Source organism: Tenrec ecaudatus, chromosome 11 (assembly GCF_050624435.1).
Source record: "Tenrec ecaudatus isolate mTenEca1 chromosome 11, mTenEca1.hap1, whole genome shotgun sequence".
In the NCBI taxonomy this organism is placed as follows: Eukaryota; Metazoa; Chordata; class Mammalia; order Afrosoricida; family Tenrecidae; genus Tenrec; species Tenrec ecaudatus.
In genome coordinates this window covers 64,144,481-64,158,198 of record NC_134540.1, presented here as the reverse complement: position 1 = coordinate 64,158,198, position 13,718 = coordinate 64,144,481, and the positions used below count along the sequence as shown (strand labels likewise).

The 13,718-nt window shown below is 48.3% G+C and overlaps 1 protein-coding gene and 1 long non-coding RNA gene across 4 annotated transcripts in view; one reads left to right on the top strand and one right to left on the bottom strand.

The window, feature by feature from the left end:
* Positions 1–12,195, bottom strand: part of LOC142461308 (uncharacterized) — a 29,276-nt gene extending 17,081 nt beyond the window's left edge. Inside the window, exon 1 of the long non-coding RNA XR_012786884.1 lies at positions 11,787–12,195. This is a non-coding gene — a long non-coding RNA (uncharacterized LOC142461308). The remainder of the gene's footprint in view (positions 1–11,786) is intronic.
* Positions 10,623–13,718, top strand: part of ST3GAL5 (ST3 beta-galactoside alpha-2,3-sialyltransferase 5) — a 47,044-nt gene continuing 43,948 nt past the window's right edge. The window contains exon 1 of one of the 3 annotated variants that reach the window (XM_075563095.1): positions 10,623–10,757. Coding sequence is in view for 2 of the 3 variants with exons in the window: in XM_075563093.1 (XP_075419208.1) it covers positions 12,387–12,474 (88 nt within the window). In the remaining variant the exon portion in view is untranslated. Of the gene's footprint in view, positions 10,758–12,317; positions 12,475–12,677; positions 13,063–13,718 lie in introns of those variants that run through there. The other 2 variants (XM_075563093.1, XM_075563094.1) reach the window with 2 other exon arrangements.

Sequence of the window (13,718 nt, the reverse complement as noted above, 5' to 3'; positions counted from 1 at the left end):
CCATGTTGTTCTCTCTGTGGACTGGCTGCTCTACTCAGGAACATCATCCTCACGGCCTGGTAGGCCAGGCTGTGTTCCACTCTCTCCTCCTGCCCCTTCATCTGCTCCCGTGTGCTCTGATCAGATATGTCCCTCTCCCGGAGCTGCAGAATCAATGTCGTCCTTTGAAACAAATTCTTTTCGGGGAGGGCATAAAATGATTTTTGTTGCTACTTCATAACTAATTTTGCTACTGTTATTAATTGTTATGTAAATATCTGGTATGCAGGATGTATTTTCATTGTTACAAATTGAACATAATGAAAGCATAGTGATTAATCACAAAACAATATGTAATTATATGTCGTGAAGTATTTCTTTCTGATGACACATGAAACTTGTCTTGAAGCGTGGTGCAGCATGGGTAACAGTCTTCACGCCGGGCACTCTTATGAGGGCTTATTTACATATGGGCGGACCCACCTGGAGACGATAGAGGAGCGGTTTCTCAGTTCTTAAGACCATTGGTAATATGTGTTTTCTGATGGTCTTAGGAGACCCCTGTGAAAGGGTTGTTCAACCCCCAGAGGGGTTGTAACCCACAGGTTGAGAACCACTGATCTAAATTATTCCATCAACCAGTGAACCAACAAATTCTGTTAGTATCCAGATGAGAGCAGTACCTCTGACACTCTCATTTCAAATGAATGGAATTTGAACAGCATCGCATCACGGAGGTATCTTAGGGGAGAGACCAGATACTTCTCACCTGAGCTGTGGCAGTTAGATCATCTCCTGTCAACTTGTGAAGGGGTGGAGTCTAGCCTGTCAATCAGGTTCAGTTTGATGACTTCATTTGGAGCTGCTATGGAGATAAATAGCTGACTCCACCACCACTGCACCCACAAGACTTTCCACCCACCGGCCTGTGATCTTCCTGAATTCAGCGTCATTGCATGTGTTTGAAATCTGAAGAGGAAATTATAGACTAGTATCGGACATACGGGCTAATATCGGACTTATGGACTTGATCCGGGCTGGGATGTTTTCTCAATGTACATTGCTCTATGATGTAAAGTTCTCTCTTACACACATGAGTCTCCTTGGACTTGTTTCTCTAGTCTACCTGGACTAATACACGAGCTGAGACTCTAGTTACACTGTGCTCAGACTTCTGGTCTATAGAAACTGTGAGACAATAATTTCGTCTCAGCTTCTCAGTTAGTTGTGATGTACTATGCAGTAATGGAAAACCACACCGCTGCTACTGGGTATATCTACTTTATCCTTCAATGTCAACTCCAAGTTTCACTCCTTCCCTAAGTGTCCTTTAAGCTCTGAGACAAATCTAGTCACCGCTTCCTTGGGTCCTATTGTGGCAGGGGTGTGTCTGCTTGTTGGTGTGGCTAGCTTTCCAGGGAGAGCTGAGATCCCTGAGGACCAGGACCATGCCTCTGGGACTGGGCTGCTTGTGCTCAAGACCGGATTTCCCTACAGCCATTTGATTTTGGGCAGTGTTCAAAACATCTCTAAATTTCTCAAGTCTCAGCTTCCTTCTATAAGATAGGGGTATAGTATGTCCCTACTTTAAAAGGGTATTGCAAAGGTAAGCTAATTCTCTTTTTAAAATCACTTTATTGGGGGCTCATACAACTCTTATCACAATACATACATACGTCAATTGTGTCAAGCGCATTTGTACATTCATTGCCCTCATCATTCTCCAAACATTTGCTTTCCGCTTGGGCTCTTAGAATCAGCTCCTCATTTTTCATTTTTCCCCTCCCTCCCCGCTCCCTCATGAACCCTTGATAATTTATAAATTATTTTATCATATCTTACACTGCCCGATGTCTCCCTTCACCCACTTTTCTGTCGTCCATCCCCAAGGAGGAGGTTATATGTAGATCCTTATAATCAGTTCCCCCTTTCTACCCCACTTTCCCTCCATCCGCCCAGTATCACCACTCTCACTACTGGTCCTGAGGGGCTCATCTGTCCTGGATTCCCTGTGTTTCCAGTTCCTATCTGCACCAGTGTACATCCTCTGGTCTAACCAAGTTTGTAAGGTAGAATTGTGATCATGATAGTGTGGGGTGGGGGAGGAACCATTTAAGAACTACAGGAAATTTGTGTTTCATTGATGCTACACTGCACCCTAAGTGACTCATCTCCTCCCCACTACCCCTCTGCAAGGGATGTCCAGTTATCTACAGATGGGCATTGTGTTCCCACCCCACACTGCCCCTCATTCAAGATGATATAATTCTTTGTTCTTTGGTGCTTGATACCTGGTCCACTCGACCACTCGTGATCACACAGGCTGGTGTACTTCTTCCATATGGACTTTGTTGTTTCTGGGCTAGATGGCTGCTTCTTTACCTTCAAGCCTTGAAGACCCCAGGGACCCTTGTCAAAGATTAGTTGTCTATATACTGATGGTTTTTTTCCCCTGAGTTTTCTATTCTTTTCCAGTGGTCTGAATATTTGTCATTGTGCCAGTACCACGCTGTTTTGACCACTGTAGCTGTGTAATAGGCATTAAAATCAGGCAAGGCGAGTCCTCCAACTGTGTCCTTCTTCTTGAAGGGTTCTCTGCTAATTCTGGGCTTCTTCTCTCTCCATAGTGATCAGTTCTTGCAATTCTTTGAAGAAGGTTGTCAGTATTTGAATCAGAATAGCATTGAACTTGTAAAGTGGTAAGCTAATTCTTGTAAAGCCAATAGCATAATGCTTGTCATGTAATAGGTTCCAGAGAGATGTCTGGGCAATTAAGATATGGGTGAAGGATGGCCAGAATGAGGGCTTGAAGGTGTGCCTGAAACCTGGTCTGCGCAGAACATTTTTCTCCGCAGGGTTTGCCCTTAGCCAACAGAGTCCCGTGATGTTTTGTAACATCTTTCTCCCTTTGTTTGTTTTATTTCTGCTTCTCTTGTGAGTGCTCACAGGAAACATTCCTAGAAAAACCTCCAGGGACCGATTTCCTTTGTGCTTCAGAGCAGTAGACAGAGGTTGTGCTCTGGTGGCTGGCAGTTGTGTGCCAGCCCCTCGGGGCAGGAGCCCAAGACGGTTTCCGGAGGATATGGTGGGAGTGGGGAGGAGAAGAAAGTGAATACAGAGCCTCAGGAAGCCAAGCCTAAATCCGAAAAATCCCACAAGGTGGGCTGAGGAGGTGAGGGAGCACTGACCCCTGCAGCCTCCCACATCCCCAGCCTCCCCTTTTCCTTTTGGGCTATCTACAAAGCAGCCCACCCAAGTCAGCCCTCCCAGCTTCAGATGCCAGGCCCTGGGACAGGACGGGGTGGTGGGAGACACACCCCTTCTGTCCTAGTGTTTGATTGAGAGCCATTTGGCAGGGATTAAGAAACAGTCTCTAGACGTGTCCTTTAGTCAGGTCCAGTGGGGTACCATGCTCTGGCCCCAGAGTCTGTCTTTAGTACTCTCTCAGGGGCTTCCTGCTCTGCTCCCACGGTTGCTGTGTTGCATGCTTTTAGTGGTTTGCCTCAGTGTCACAGGGTCTAGAGGTAAAAAATCCGACCTTTGTCTATTTACAGGTTTTTCTTTCTTTTAAATTTTTTCTTTTAATTAATTTTTTCTTCTATGGGTAATTGGTTACTTTTGTTGTCATAGTTGTGTTCTCACTTATCGCCTTTCTTGCTATGACTTGATTTTTGGTGCATATTATTATCTCTACAGATCTATCTAAATAAGATAGACTGGATGCATCATCTGGAGGAGAAAACAACGGGACCAATGGTTCTGGGGGGACATGGGAGAGGGGGAAGAGGAGGCAAGGAGGTAGTGCTGACCAACCCAGGGACAGGGGAGCAATAAGTGATCCAAAATCAGTAGCAAGGAGGGTGTGAGTGGTCTGGTATGGATTCATCAAGGGCAAGGTAACCGAGAGAAATTACTGAAACCCAAATGAAGGCTGAGCATGATAGTGGGACAAGAGGAAAGTAAAAAGAAATAGAGGAAAGAACTAGGTGACAAAGGGTATTTATAGAGGTCCAAAGACTGGAATGTACATATGTAAATATATTTATATGAGTGTAGGGAAGCAGATCTATGTGCATATATTTATAGGTTTAGTCTAAGGCAGCAGATGGACATTGGGCCTCCACTCAAGCACTTACTCAATGCAAGAACACTTTGTTCTATTAAATTGGCATTCAGATAGCAGAGTCGCGCAGCGGAAGCGTGCTGGGCCCATAAATTGGCATTCCAGGATGCACACCTTCCCAACATGATTGCTGAAGAAAAATGTGTGCGTAAGCAAAGAAAGCTGACAGTGTATGGCTATCAAAAGATATAGCATCTGGGGTCTTAAAGGCTTGAAGATAAACAAGAGGCCATCTACCTGAGAAGCATCCGTCCACATGGAAGAAGCAAACCAGCCTGTCTGACCACAAGGTGCAGAAGGGACCAGTTATCAGACATCAAAGAGTTAAAAACCATATCAGTGGGTGCTCACCTCCCTGATACGATCAATGAAGGCAAAAGTGTGCATAAGCAAATGTGAAGAAAGCTGATGGTGCCCAGCTATCAAAAGATACAGCATCTGAGGTCTTAAAGGCTCAAAGATAAACAAGTGGCCATCTAGGTCAGAAGCAACAAAGCCCGCATGGAAGAAGCACACCAGCCTGTGTGACCACAAGCTGTCAAAGGGATCAGGTATCAAGCATCAAGGAACAAAAAAATCATATCATTGAAAAGGTGGGTGAGTGCAGAGCGGAGACTCAAAGCCCAATGGTAGCCAACCGGACACCCCTTACTGAAGGCTTGTGAGGAGGAGATGAACCAGGCAGGGTACAGGGTAGCAACGATGAAACATATAACTTTCCTCTAGTTCTTAAATACTTCCCCCCACCCCCACTATCATGATCCCAATTCTACCTTACAAATCTGGCTAGATCAGAGGAGGTACATAGGTACAGATAGCAAGTGGAAACACAGGGAATCCAAGAGAGATGACTCCTCCAGGACCAGTGATTAGAGTGACGATGCCTGGAGGGTGGAGGGAATGTGGGGTAGAAAGGGGGAACTGATTCCAAGAATCTACATATAGCCTCCTCCCTGGGGGAGGGACAGCAGAGAAGAGGGTGAGGGGAGACGTCAGACAGTATATCATATGACAAAATAATAATTTATGAATTATGAAGGGTTCATGAGGTAGGAGAGAGTGGAGAGGGAGGGGGAAACTGAGCAGCAGATATTAAGGGCTCAAGTAGAAGGCAAATGTTTTGAGAATGATGATGGCAACAAACGTCCATATGTTCTCGACACAGCGGATGTATGTATGGATTGTGATTAAGAATTGTATGAGCCCTCAATAAAATGATTTTTTTAAAAGAGTCCATATGGAGAGTCCTTTGAGCCCTCCATCATTTGAAGCCCTCTTGTTTTTATTTATTGCAGAAGACAGTCTGGCCCCTTAAAGGCTATTTTAAGGAAGGAGAAAAGACCACTCACACTCCCTAACACCAGAGCAGTCTTATTTTTCCAAGCTCTCTCCTCGGTTTTGTCCGCACCCTGGTGGCTCGCACACAGTCTGTGACCTTTGTCCTTTTTGGTTCCTTCCTTCACTCAATCTTATCTCCTCAGCCTTTCCTGGTGATGACATAACCTTCCCATTGACTTTTTTCTTTCTTTTTCTGCAAATATCCAGCACAGGGTGAAATGATTCTTTAACCCACTGGGGGTTTTTGTTTTTCCTCTTGAATCTTTGAGGTTGATTCTTGGCAAAACGGTAAATGAATGAAAGATTTGCTTCGGCTCTCATCTGCATCGCTCACAGCTGTGACTCAGAACTGTTAACAGCCACCACTTCAGCCTATGAGCCCGGGCTCACTCAGCAGGTGCTCATTTCCAACCTGCTCTCTAAGATTGTACCTTTACCCAGTGATTGAAAAAATGGTTTTTGTTTGTTCTTCAACATGCAAGCATTATATGCTCATATTGTCTAATTTGAGAAATCTACAAACCCCTACTGCTACCAAGTCGAGTATCACTCATAGTGACCCTATAAGATAGAGCAAGGGGCAGTTCCTGAGACTATAAATCTTTTTGGAAGCAGACAGTCTCACCTTTCCCCCTAGGAGCTGTGGGTGGCTTTGAACCTCTGCCCATGAGGTTAGCAGCCCAGTGTGTAACCCTAAGCCACCTGGGCTCCTGAAATACACAAAAGCAAAGGAAAATCAAAATTCTCTACAATCTTGCTACACAGAACACGTCCACATTCCTTATTGTTTGGGGGGCAAAATGTTGGCCCTTTTGACCCGTCTTGTCTGTGTGATTTTTGTTCTCACTCTGCCAGAGGTTAGCCTACGCAGCAATAATGAATGCTGGATGAGTGAGCCGGAGAAAGTGGGTGGGCCTCGAACTGGAGACTCGGTCAGTTGACCTCCCACTTTACCCAGTCCAAAATTGCTCTGGGGGTCTAAGTGCAAGTATTTCTTGCCTGTTCCATGACAAAAATTTCCTCCCTGGCCTTTAAAATATTCATCACAGTCTTTCCTTATTCATTATTTATATTTTTAATCTCTGTAATTTTATTCTTATTCTACCACTTTTGTTTTGTCTTTTATTGTTTCTGTTGGGTTTTCCAGTTGATGACACACGGACGTAGTAGAGACATAGAGATAAGAATCGACGGGAGGGTTTATAGGGAAGGTGGGGTTAGGGTGGGAGACAGGGAGAGTGAGGAGTTGGGGGAGCAAACAAGGTTATGTGGGAGCTCTAGAACTGATGGTGATGACACATCTCATTTTAAAGGCAATGTTGTACGTTGGCAAGACAGGAACGACTCAACTAAAAGTCAGTGCAGTAGAAGTTTACTGCACGCCTGCGCAGGGACCAACTCTCTTGGCCTGAGAGCGGCCCCGAACCGTATGAGCAATACTCTTTTATACCTTTATACAAGGAAGCGATCTTTAGCTGTGCAAGAAAGCCGAGACAGAAGCAAATTTTTGCGGTTAGCTTTGAGCCTTTCATCTGCAATGGTCTGTTTGTGGTCGGCTTATTCTTGAACCCTTCGTCTGTGAGGGTCTGTTTGTGATCGCCTTATTCTTTAACCCTTCCTCTTTATTTTTTCAGAACCTTATCAGGGTTGAACAACTGTCATATTCCCATATCCCAACCCCCGAGTTTTTTTTGAAAACTAGATTATGCCTGCTCCTGCTTCTCTGGATACAAAATGGCTTATCTCGGGCTATGTTCCACAGCAACTGAACCCTTGGGGCACGGGGGTGTGGAGAAAATGTTCTAAAATTGATTGTGATGAGTGCAGAACTCTTCCTGGTGTGATTGAACTATGCCATTGTGTAATATGAGGTTGAAGGGCCAATAAAATTCTTAAAAAGAGTCTGATCCTGAGGCCTCAAGCAACCTGTTTCAGTAAAAATGTACACAAACAGGCACGGTGAACTGTTTAAGGTGCCTAACATTGCCTGCGGCAGAGAATCTGATTCCAGCTAGTTTAACTCACAAGAGAATCCATTGACTCATCTGATTGAAATGAATCAAACCAGTTCTGTAGCCCCGTTGACCGTTCTACCCAGTTCCCAGGATGGGGAAAAGACGCGCCCATTTCCTGCCAGGCGGCAGCCAACATGGAGTCGTGGTAGTGCTGTGGGGCCAGCTGTTGCCCGGCTACCTAACGCAACGGCAAGGCTGGTAGGTCAAACCTACCAATCCATCCACCGGAGAAAGACGAGGCTACCTGCTTCTGTAACTGTTTTGATCTGATATGAACCACACTGTTAAGGAAACGGGTTCTTTCTAAGCCCGCTCCTCTGGTGGCACAGCATCTACCCTTTTTCTATGGTAAATTCTTCTTCTTGTCCCAAAATTGTTCAAAATGGCCCCCTTTTAGTTAGCTTCTGAAGGCTGCCTACTGCTTGGCTCCCCACCAAAAAACCGAAACCCATTGCCTTTGAATCTATTCCGATCCATAGTGACCCTGTGTAGGGTTTCCAAGGCATCAAAGCTTTATGGGAGCAAATAGCCTCCCTTTGCTTCTGTGGATGGACTTAGGGGTTTGAACCACCAACCTTAGAGTTCACCAGATGAACAGCTTATCCAATGGTGATGCCAGGGCTCCATGCTTGGCTGCTACCTGGTAAGAAATGAAGGCATCTTTTCCCTATCGCTTAATAAATTCCTGGTTGAATCAAGCTGGTTCTGATGGCCACCCATGAGCACGTTATGTAGCAAGGATGGTTAGACTACTCTTGGTAGCTGAGACTAGCTGACCTCAAACTCTTTGGCCTTAGGCTCCCTTTATGCTCTTTAAAATAACTCAGTAATTTTAATGTAGGTTTTATCTATAAATATTCACCCAATTAGAAAGCAGAACAAGAATTTTGAAGTATTCACAAACTGAAAATAGCAAACCCATTACATATTAGCATAATGATGAGAAATAACTATTTTCCAACACACAAAATAGTGTAAAGAATGACACTGCTTTATATTTTGCAAGTCTATTTAATGTCTAGTTTTATAGAAGGTAGCTGGATTCTTGTAGATGCTTCTGCATTCAATCTATTATAGTTTTGATTGACCTATATGAAGAAAACCTGCCTTCACAATGGTGCAGGATTGGAAAAGGGAGGAGTATTTTAATAGCCTTAGGGTTTCCTTGTTAGTTCCTTAGTTAGCTCTTCTCCTGTTCTTTTGTGGAATCTCAAGTGTACCTATTAACATTTTATCACCTTAACATAAATAAACACCATTGTCCCTGTTGCACTTTTAACAGAACCTTTGGGCATGCATTGTTCTGTAACATCTTTGCACTAATCTTTTGAAAAACATTGGTTCACTTAGCTAAAGGGAGATCTTCCAAAAGCGGACATATTTCATTATATACTATCCCCCCAAATAATATTAATATCATTGTAGATTCCACAAGGAAAGTCTTTAAGTGGGTAGCTGCCAAACTCACAGTGGCAGATGCAAGTTTTCCAAAATTCTAAATTTATCTTGAAAGCTAAAATTGATTCCGATCCCCAACCCCCAGCTCATTAGCAGCAAAAACTCACGGTTGTTTTCTTTGAGGTGTGTGTTAGGCAGGGTTATCTAGAAAAACAAAACCAAGGCACTTATGATTTTATATATAAATATAAATAAATTATATATTTATATATATGTGTACAGATAGAGCATGAAGGACTAGAACAACTAATTAGTCCACACACAGAGGGCTCAGCTCAACTCACTTCCATGGAACAGTTAATATACTGAAGTCCTTCAACTCAGAAGGCCTGCTGGGTCCTAGGTCAAGGAAGCAGACAGCTGAGACTACCCTGGGGGCAATGTGGGCAGTCCAGCCACAGGCAGCAAACAGCAGGGTGTGTCACCAATAGTCAGCAGCTCAGGAGATTATCAAAGCAGTCCCAGAACTCAAGCAAAACAAGAATGACAGGGTCCGACAGCCTCAATTTCAAGTGATGTATACATCAGTAGCATGATGAAGCAGGTTTTGAAGGAACCTCAGCTGAGGCAGAAAACCAGCTAAGGCAGCTACACGCTGGTCTGATCACCAGAGAGGAAGAGAGAGGCGGGGCTGGCTGAGCCATTTATCTCTTTGTCCTCCAATCAAACTGCGACTTTATTAATCCCACATGTTCTTATTGTCCAGGTTGGCACAATTAACCTAACTATTGAAAGGTGTCCATTTCACTTCTTTCATTTTTAAGAAAAAGCCTGCCAAATGCTCCAATCTGATTACACCGCATTGTCAGCTCTCGTTTTCACGTCGCCGTGGTATTCTACGAGAATAAAAAGTGGCTAGTTCAGCTTACAAGTCCAAGGCTGCTTCTTGAGACAGCCATCCCACTGCAGTCTGGAGCAAGTGCTTTTTGTGTATGCTCCACGTGATCACATAAAACGGTGAAAATTACTCAGGGCTGAGGTTTTAAAAAAGTTACTAATTTTTACTGCAGAAGAACATTCGTAAGTGAAACAGGATTTATTCTGATTCCATTTTAACCCTATGTGGTGGTGGTGACGAAAACAACTACTGTGTGGGGCCGCTGACTTGCTTCGTGAAGGTCCCGGCAGGGCTGTCTATGGCTTTGCACCATCTGGGGCAGGGGAAATAGGGCCTCAGACTATTCTGAAATTGTTTTGACTCCACAGGCTGCCTGAAAGGTTCTCAGGAACCCCCAGGAGTTCATAGGCAATAGGTTGAGAACCACCGGCTTACACCAATCAGTGTCCACCCACAGAGCCGAGAGTGTGGCAAAATAACCCAGACCACATGTGGACGCTCCACACAGGAAGGTGGAATGAGTGCTGAGAGCAACCACAGGGCCAGACATCAGAAGGACGCAGGTAGTGAGTTAAGAACGTGGCAAAGAATCACAAAATCAGATTTACAATCTGTCCTATCCTTTTGCTAGCCAGAATCCAGAAGCTTCTCTTAGACCAGTTCCTGGCCTGGTTGGTTCCAGCCTAATTTTAGACAAGGTTTGCTGTCTTAATCCAGACCTAGAGCTAAGGGGAGAGTGTGTGGCTGGTGGAAAGGGTTCTTACCCTTCAAGTGGGTTCACCTCTTTCCTACCATAGGTAAGAGGATGTTAATGGTGTGCAATCAGTCAGGGAGTGAGCACACGGCGGCCTTCGCAGCTTTAGACCAGGACAGAAGGCAGCTTCAAGTTCCCTTTCTGTCCCAGCCTTTCTGTACACCCCCTCTTCCCAGTCAGGCTCTGCCGCAGCGCTAGAAGGACTTGGTTCTCTGGAAGAGGAGAGCAGACAGAACAGCAAGCCAGATGATGGTAAGGTGGCTTCCGGGTGCAATGAGAAAGAGAGGGAACACGGCCTGGAGCGGAGAGATAAAGATGGTCTGGTGGCTCAGGCAGGGCTGGGGCAGGCTCCAAGAGGGGCTTAGGAGGCGCCTGGCTCAGCATTTTTCTCGCAGCTGTCACTGACCCAGCAGCTGCCGTGCCTGTCCCACCTTGGCGGGCCCACTGGATTCAGATCTCCTACTGACAGTTTTCCCTCTAGTGTTCTAAAAACGCTGTGGTGTAGTCTGCTTTATTTTGTGCGGTAAAATTCCTTCTACCCTCTTCCTGCCGCACCTACCCCCCCACCCCCAGCCAGCTTCCGCTTCTGACTTTTGTTTGCTAGATTATAGGTATATTCTATATAGATTTGCTCCCTAAAGCCTTGCATTCTCTGGGAGAGAGGAGGGGCTCCTACTCCCTTGACGGGTTCTGCAGTCTCAGAAGCTCATGAGGGCAGTTCTCCCCTGTAGTACAAGGGGCGCTCTGAGTCCACATGGACTTGATGATGGCAGTGAGATTGCTTTTGGATTCTGTGCCCTCCCTGGCGGCGGGGGAGTGCGCGGGGGAGGGGGGATGGGGGCGGGGAAAAATGAGACAGCTCCCAAACAGCTGTCATGTGAAAGCTGTGGCAGGGTGACAGGCTCTCGGGCATTTGTCTCAGCGCCTAGGATCATCCTTTCCCGGTTGTACCTGGGTTCCAGGCACAAAGTCAAGAGACACTGTCAACCTGAAAGGCAATTCTGAAAGCACACCCACTTGGTTGGCTCCGCTGAGGCGCCAGCAAGTCAGTCCCAAGGCACAGAAAGTTGCTGGTTCAACTGTGTTGGGCATGTGTCGGTGATTTAAGCTCCCCCACCCCTGAATAGAGTTAATTTTAGATTGCAGTTATATTTATGCTTTTTTAAATGGCTTATCTCCCCTGAATCGAGAGGGGCTTCGGAGGTTTGGAAGTGGGTACTCCGAGCCCAGGTTCTGATTCTGGCCCTGCCACTAAAAGCCCCAACGACCCGGGCAACTCACTTCAGTTTTCTGGGCCTGAGTTGTTCCATCCCGGATAATTAGCGCGCGCTCTCTTCCTTTTCCAACACGTGAAACCATGTGATGTTCAGATGCTCTGCAGACACCCCCGCGGCACTGGCGTCGCGAAAGTCTCGAAGGCCCCGGGGGACTTCGGGCCAGAGTCAGGCTGGGCTGGGCGTGGGGGCTGTGCTGGGGAAGGAAGCACGTGACCACGGAAAGCCCCTCTGTCCACCCGCTCCGCATCACCATTCTTGCGCGCCGCCAAAACCTTCCGTTCCTTTCGCCGGGTGCCCGCGGGGAGCTCGCAAGAACCCCGGGTGCCTGGGATCCCGCCCCAAGCGGCCCACCCTGCCCACGGGGCTCCGATCCTACAGCTCCCGCCGGCCAACCGGCAGGGCGGGGGTCCTGGGGGCCGGCCCGGCGCGGGGCTGAGCTCCGATTGGTCCTCGCGGCCCCGTGACTCGCGGCCCGCCCCAGGCCCGGCCCCCGCAGCCTTGCAGGGGCGCCCCGGCCCGGCCTGGATGGGCTGGAGCGCGGCGCGCGGGGCGGCAGGGGGCGCGGGGCGCGGGGCTGGTGGGCCGCCGGGGCCCCCTCCCTGGTATGCGGACGAGGCCAGCGGGCGGCGCGGAGCGGCGTCCCCTGCAGCCGCGATCGGACGCGGTGGCAGCGGCGGCACCTGCCGGCCGAGGTAAGTGGCGCAGCCCGCCGCCTCGCGCGCGGAGGACCCGAAGGGGGCGGCTGCAGCCCCGCGCGAGCCCCCGCCCGCCGGCCCCGCGGCTCCACCCAGCCGGCGCCTGCAGTTCCCGGGGGGAGGCGCCCCCGGACGCGCTGGGCGCGGGGCCGGCCGAGGCTGAGAGCCCGGCGGTCGCCGGCGCGCGCAGGTGTGGGAGCATCGCGGCGCTGCGGGCGGCGGGAGGCCGGGGGACTCTCCTGCCGCAGTGGCCCCTTTTGTGTTTGCCGCTGCGGCTCGGGGTGTAATTCATTGCTGGAGCTTCTGAGCGGCCACGACCGAGTTCGCTCGCCCCCCCGCCGGGGCCCAGGGGAGCCTCCTGCGGAGTAGTCTTGGCTCCCAAGACCTCCGACCGCATCCACCTTTGCGCGTCCTTTGAGGCGTGAGGTGTGGCGGGGTCTGCCGGTAGAAACCTGCCAGTGACCTTCGCCGCCCACTCTGTGCGGTCAGCTCTGCGGAGGAGACACGTCCTTTTATTATCTTTTTTCCCCCTGAACTGTGATCAGTGGCTGGACAAGGAATGCATTCATTGTGCGCCTTTAATGTGTAAGTAATGCAAGGGGTCAGGCATCGCCCCCCACCCCCCCTTCCTCCCCCCCCCCCCGGAGCCCCGCGAGGAGGGAGAGGGCGGTCGCTGCCTTTATCCTGCACCAGCGGGGCCAGCTGGCCTATGCTCTTCACCCTTGGATCTCGGAAGCTTTGGTTTGTACTCCAGGCTTGACCCTGCTTCCAGACCCTCGGTTCCGTGGCCTTGACCACAAAGTGGTTTTCTGTTGTGGTTTGTTTTTTCTTCAAACGAAGAAGGGCCTGCGTATGCATGGTCTTTGCTTAAAGAGGTATCGTTGGCTTAAAAGAGAAAATGGGTTTACCCAGCCATGCTTTATCCGGCGCAGGTGGGTTGCCTGCTCCTTGTGTGGCCAGGTGTAGGGACCACAAAGAGGAAGGAGCCCCAGCTACCCTCTGCTGACCTTTAGGCATGCTGATGCTCGTGTACAGCCATAATCTGTGCCCTGAAACCGAGGGCGAGAAATCATTTTTATTCAATGAAGGGACCCAGGTTCAACTACAACCAGGACGTTGTAATCCTGAAAGCTTGACGGCTAAAGGAAGGTTTTCCGTTATTTCTGGCAGCAAGGTCAGAGATACCTGAGTTCCAGATGTCCGTGTGGACAAATGAATTTGAACTGTCCTGTCACCAGAAT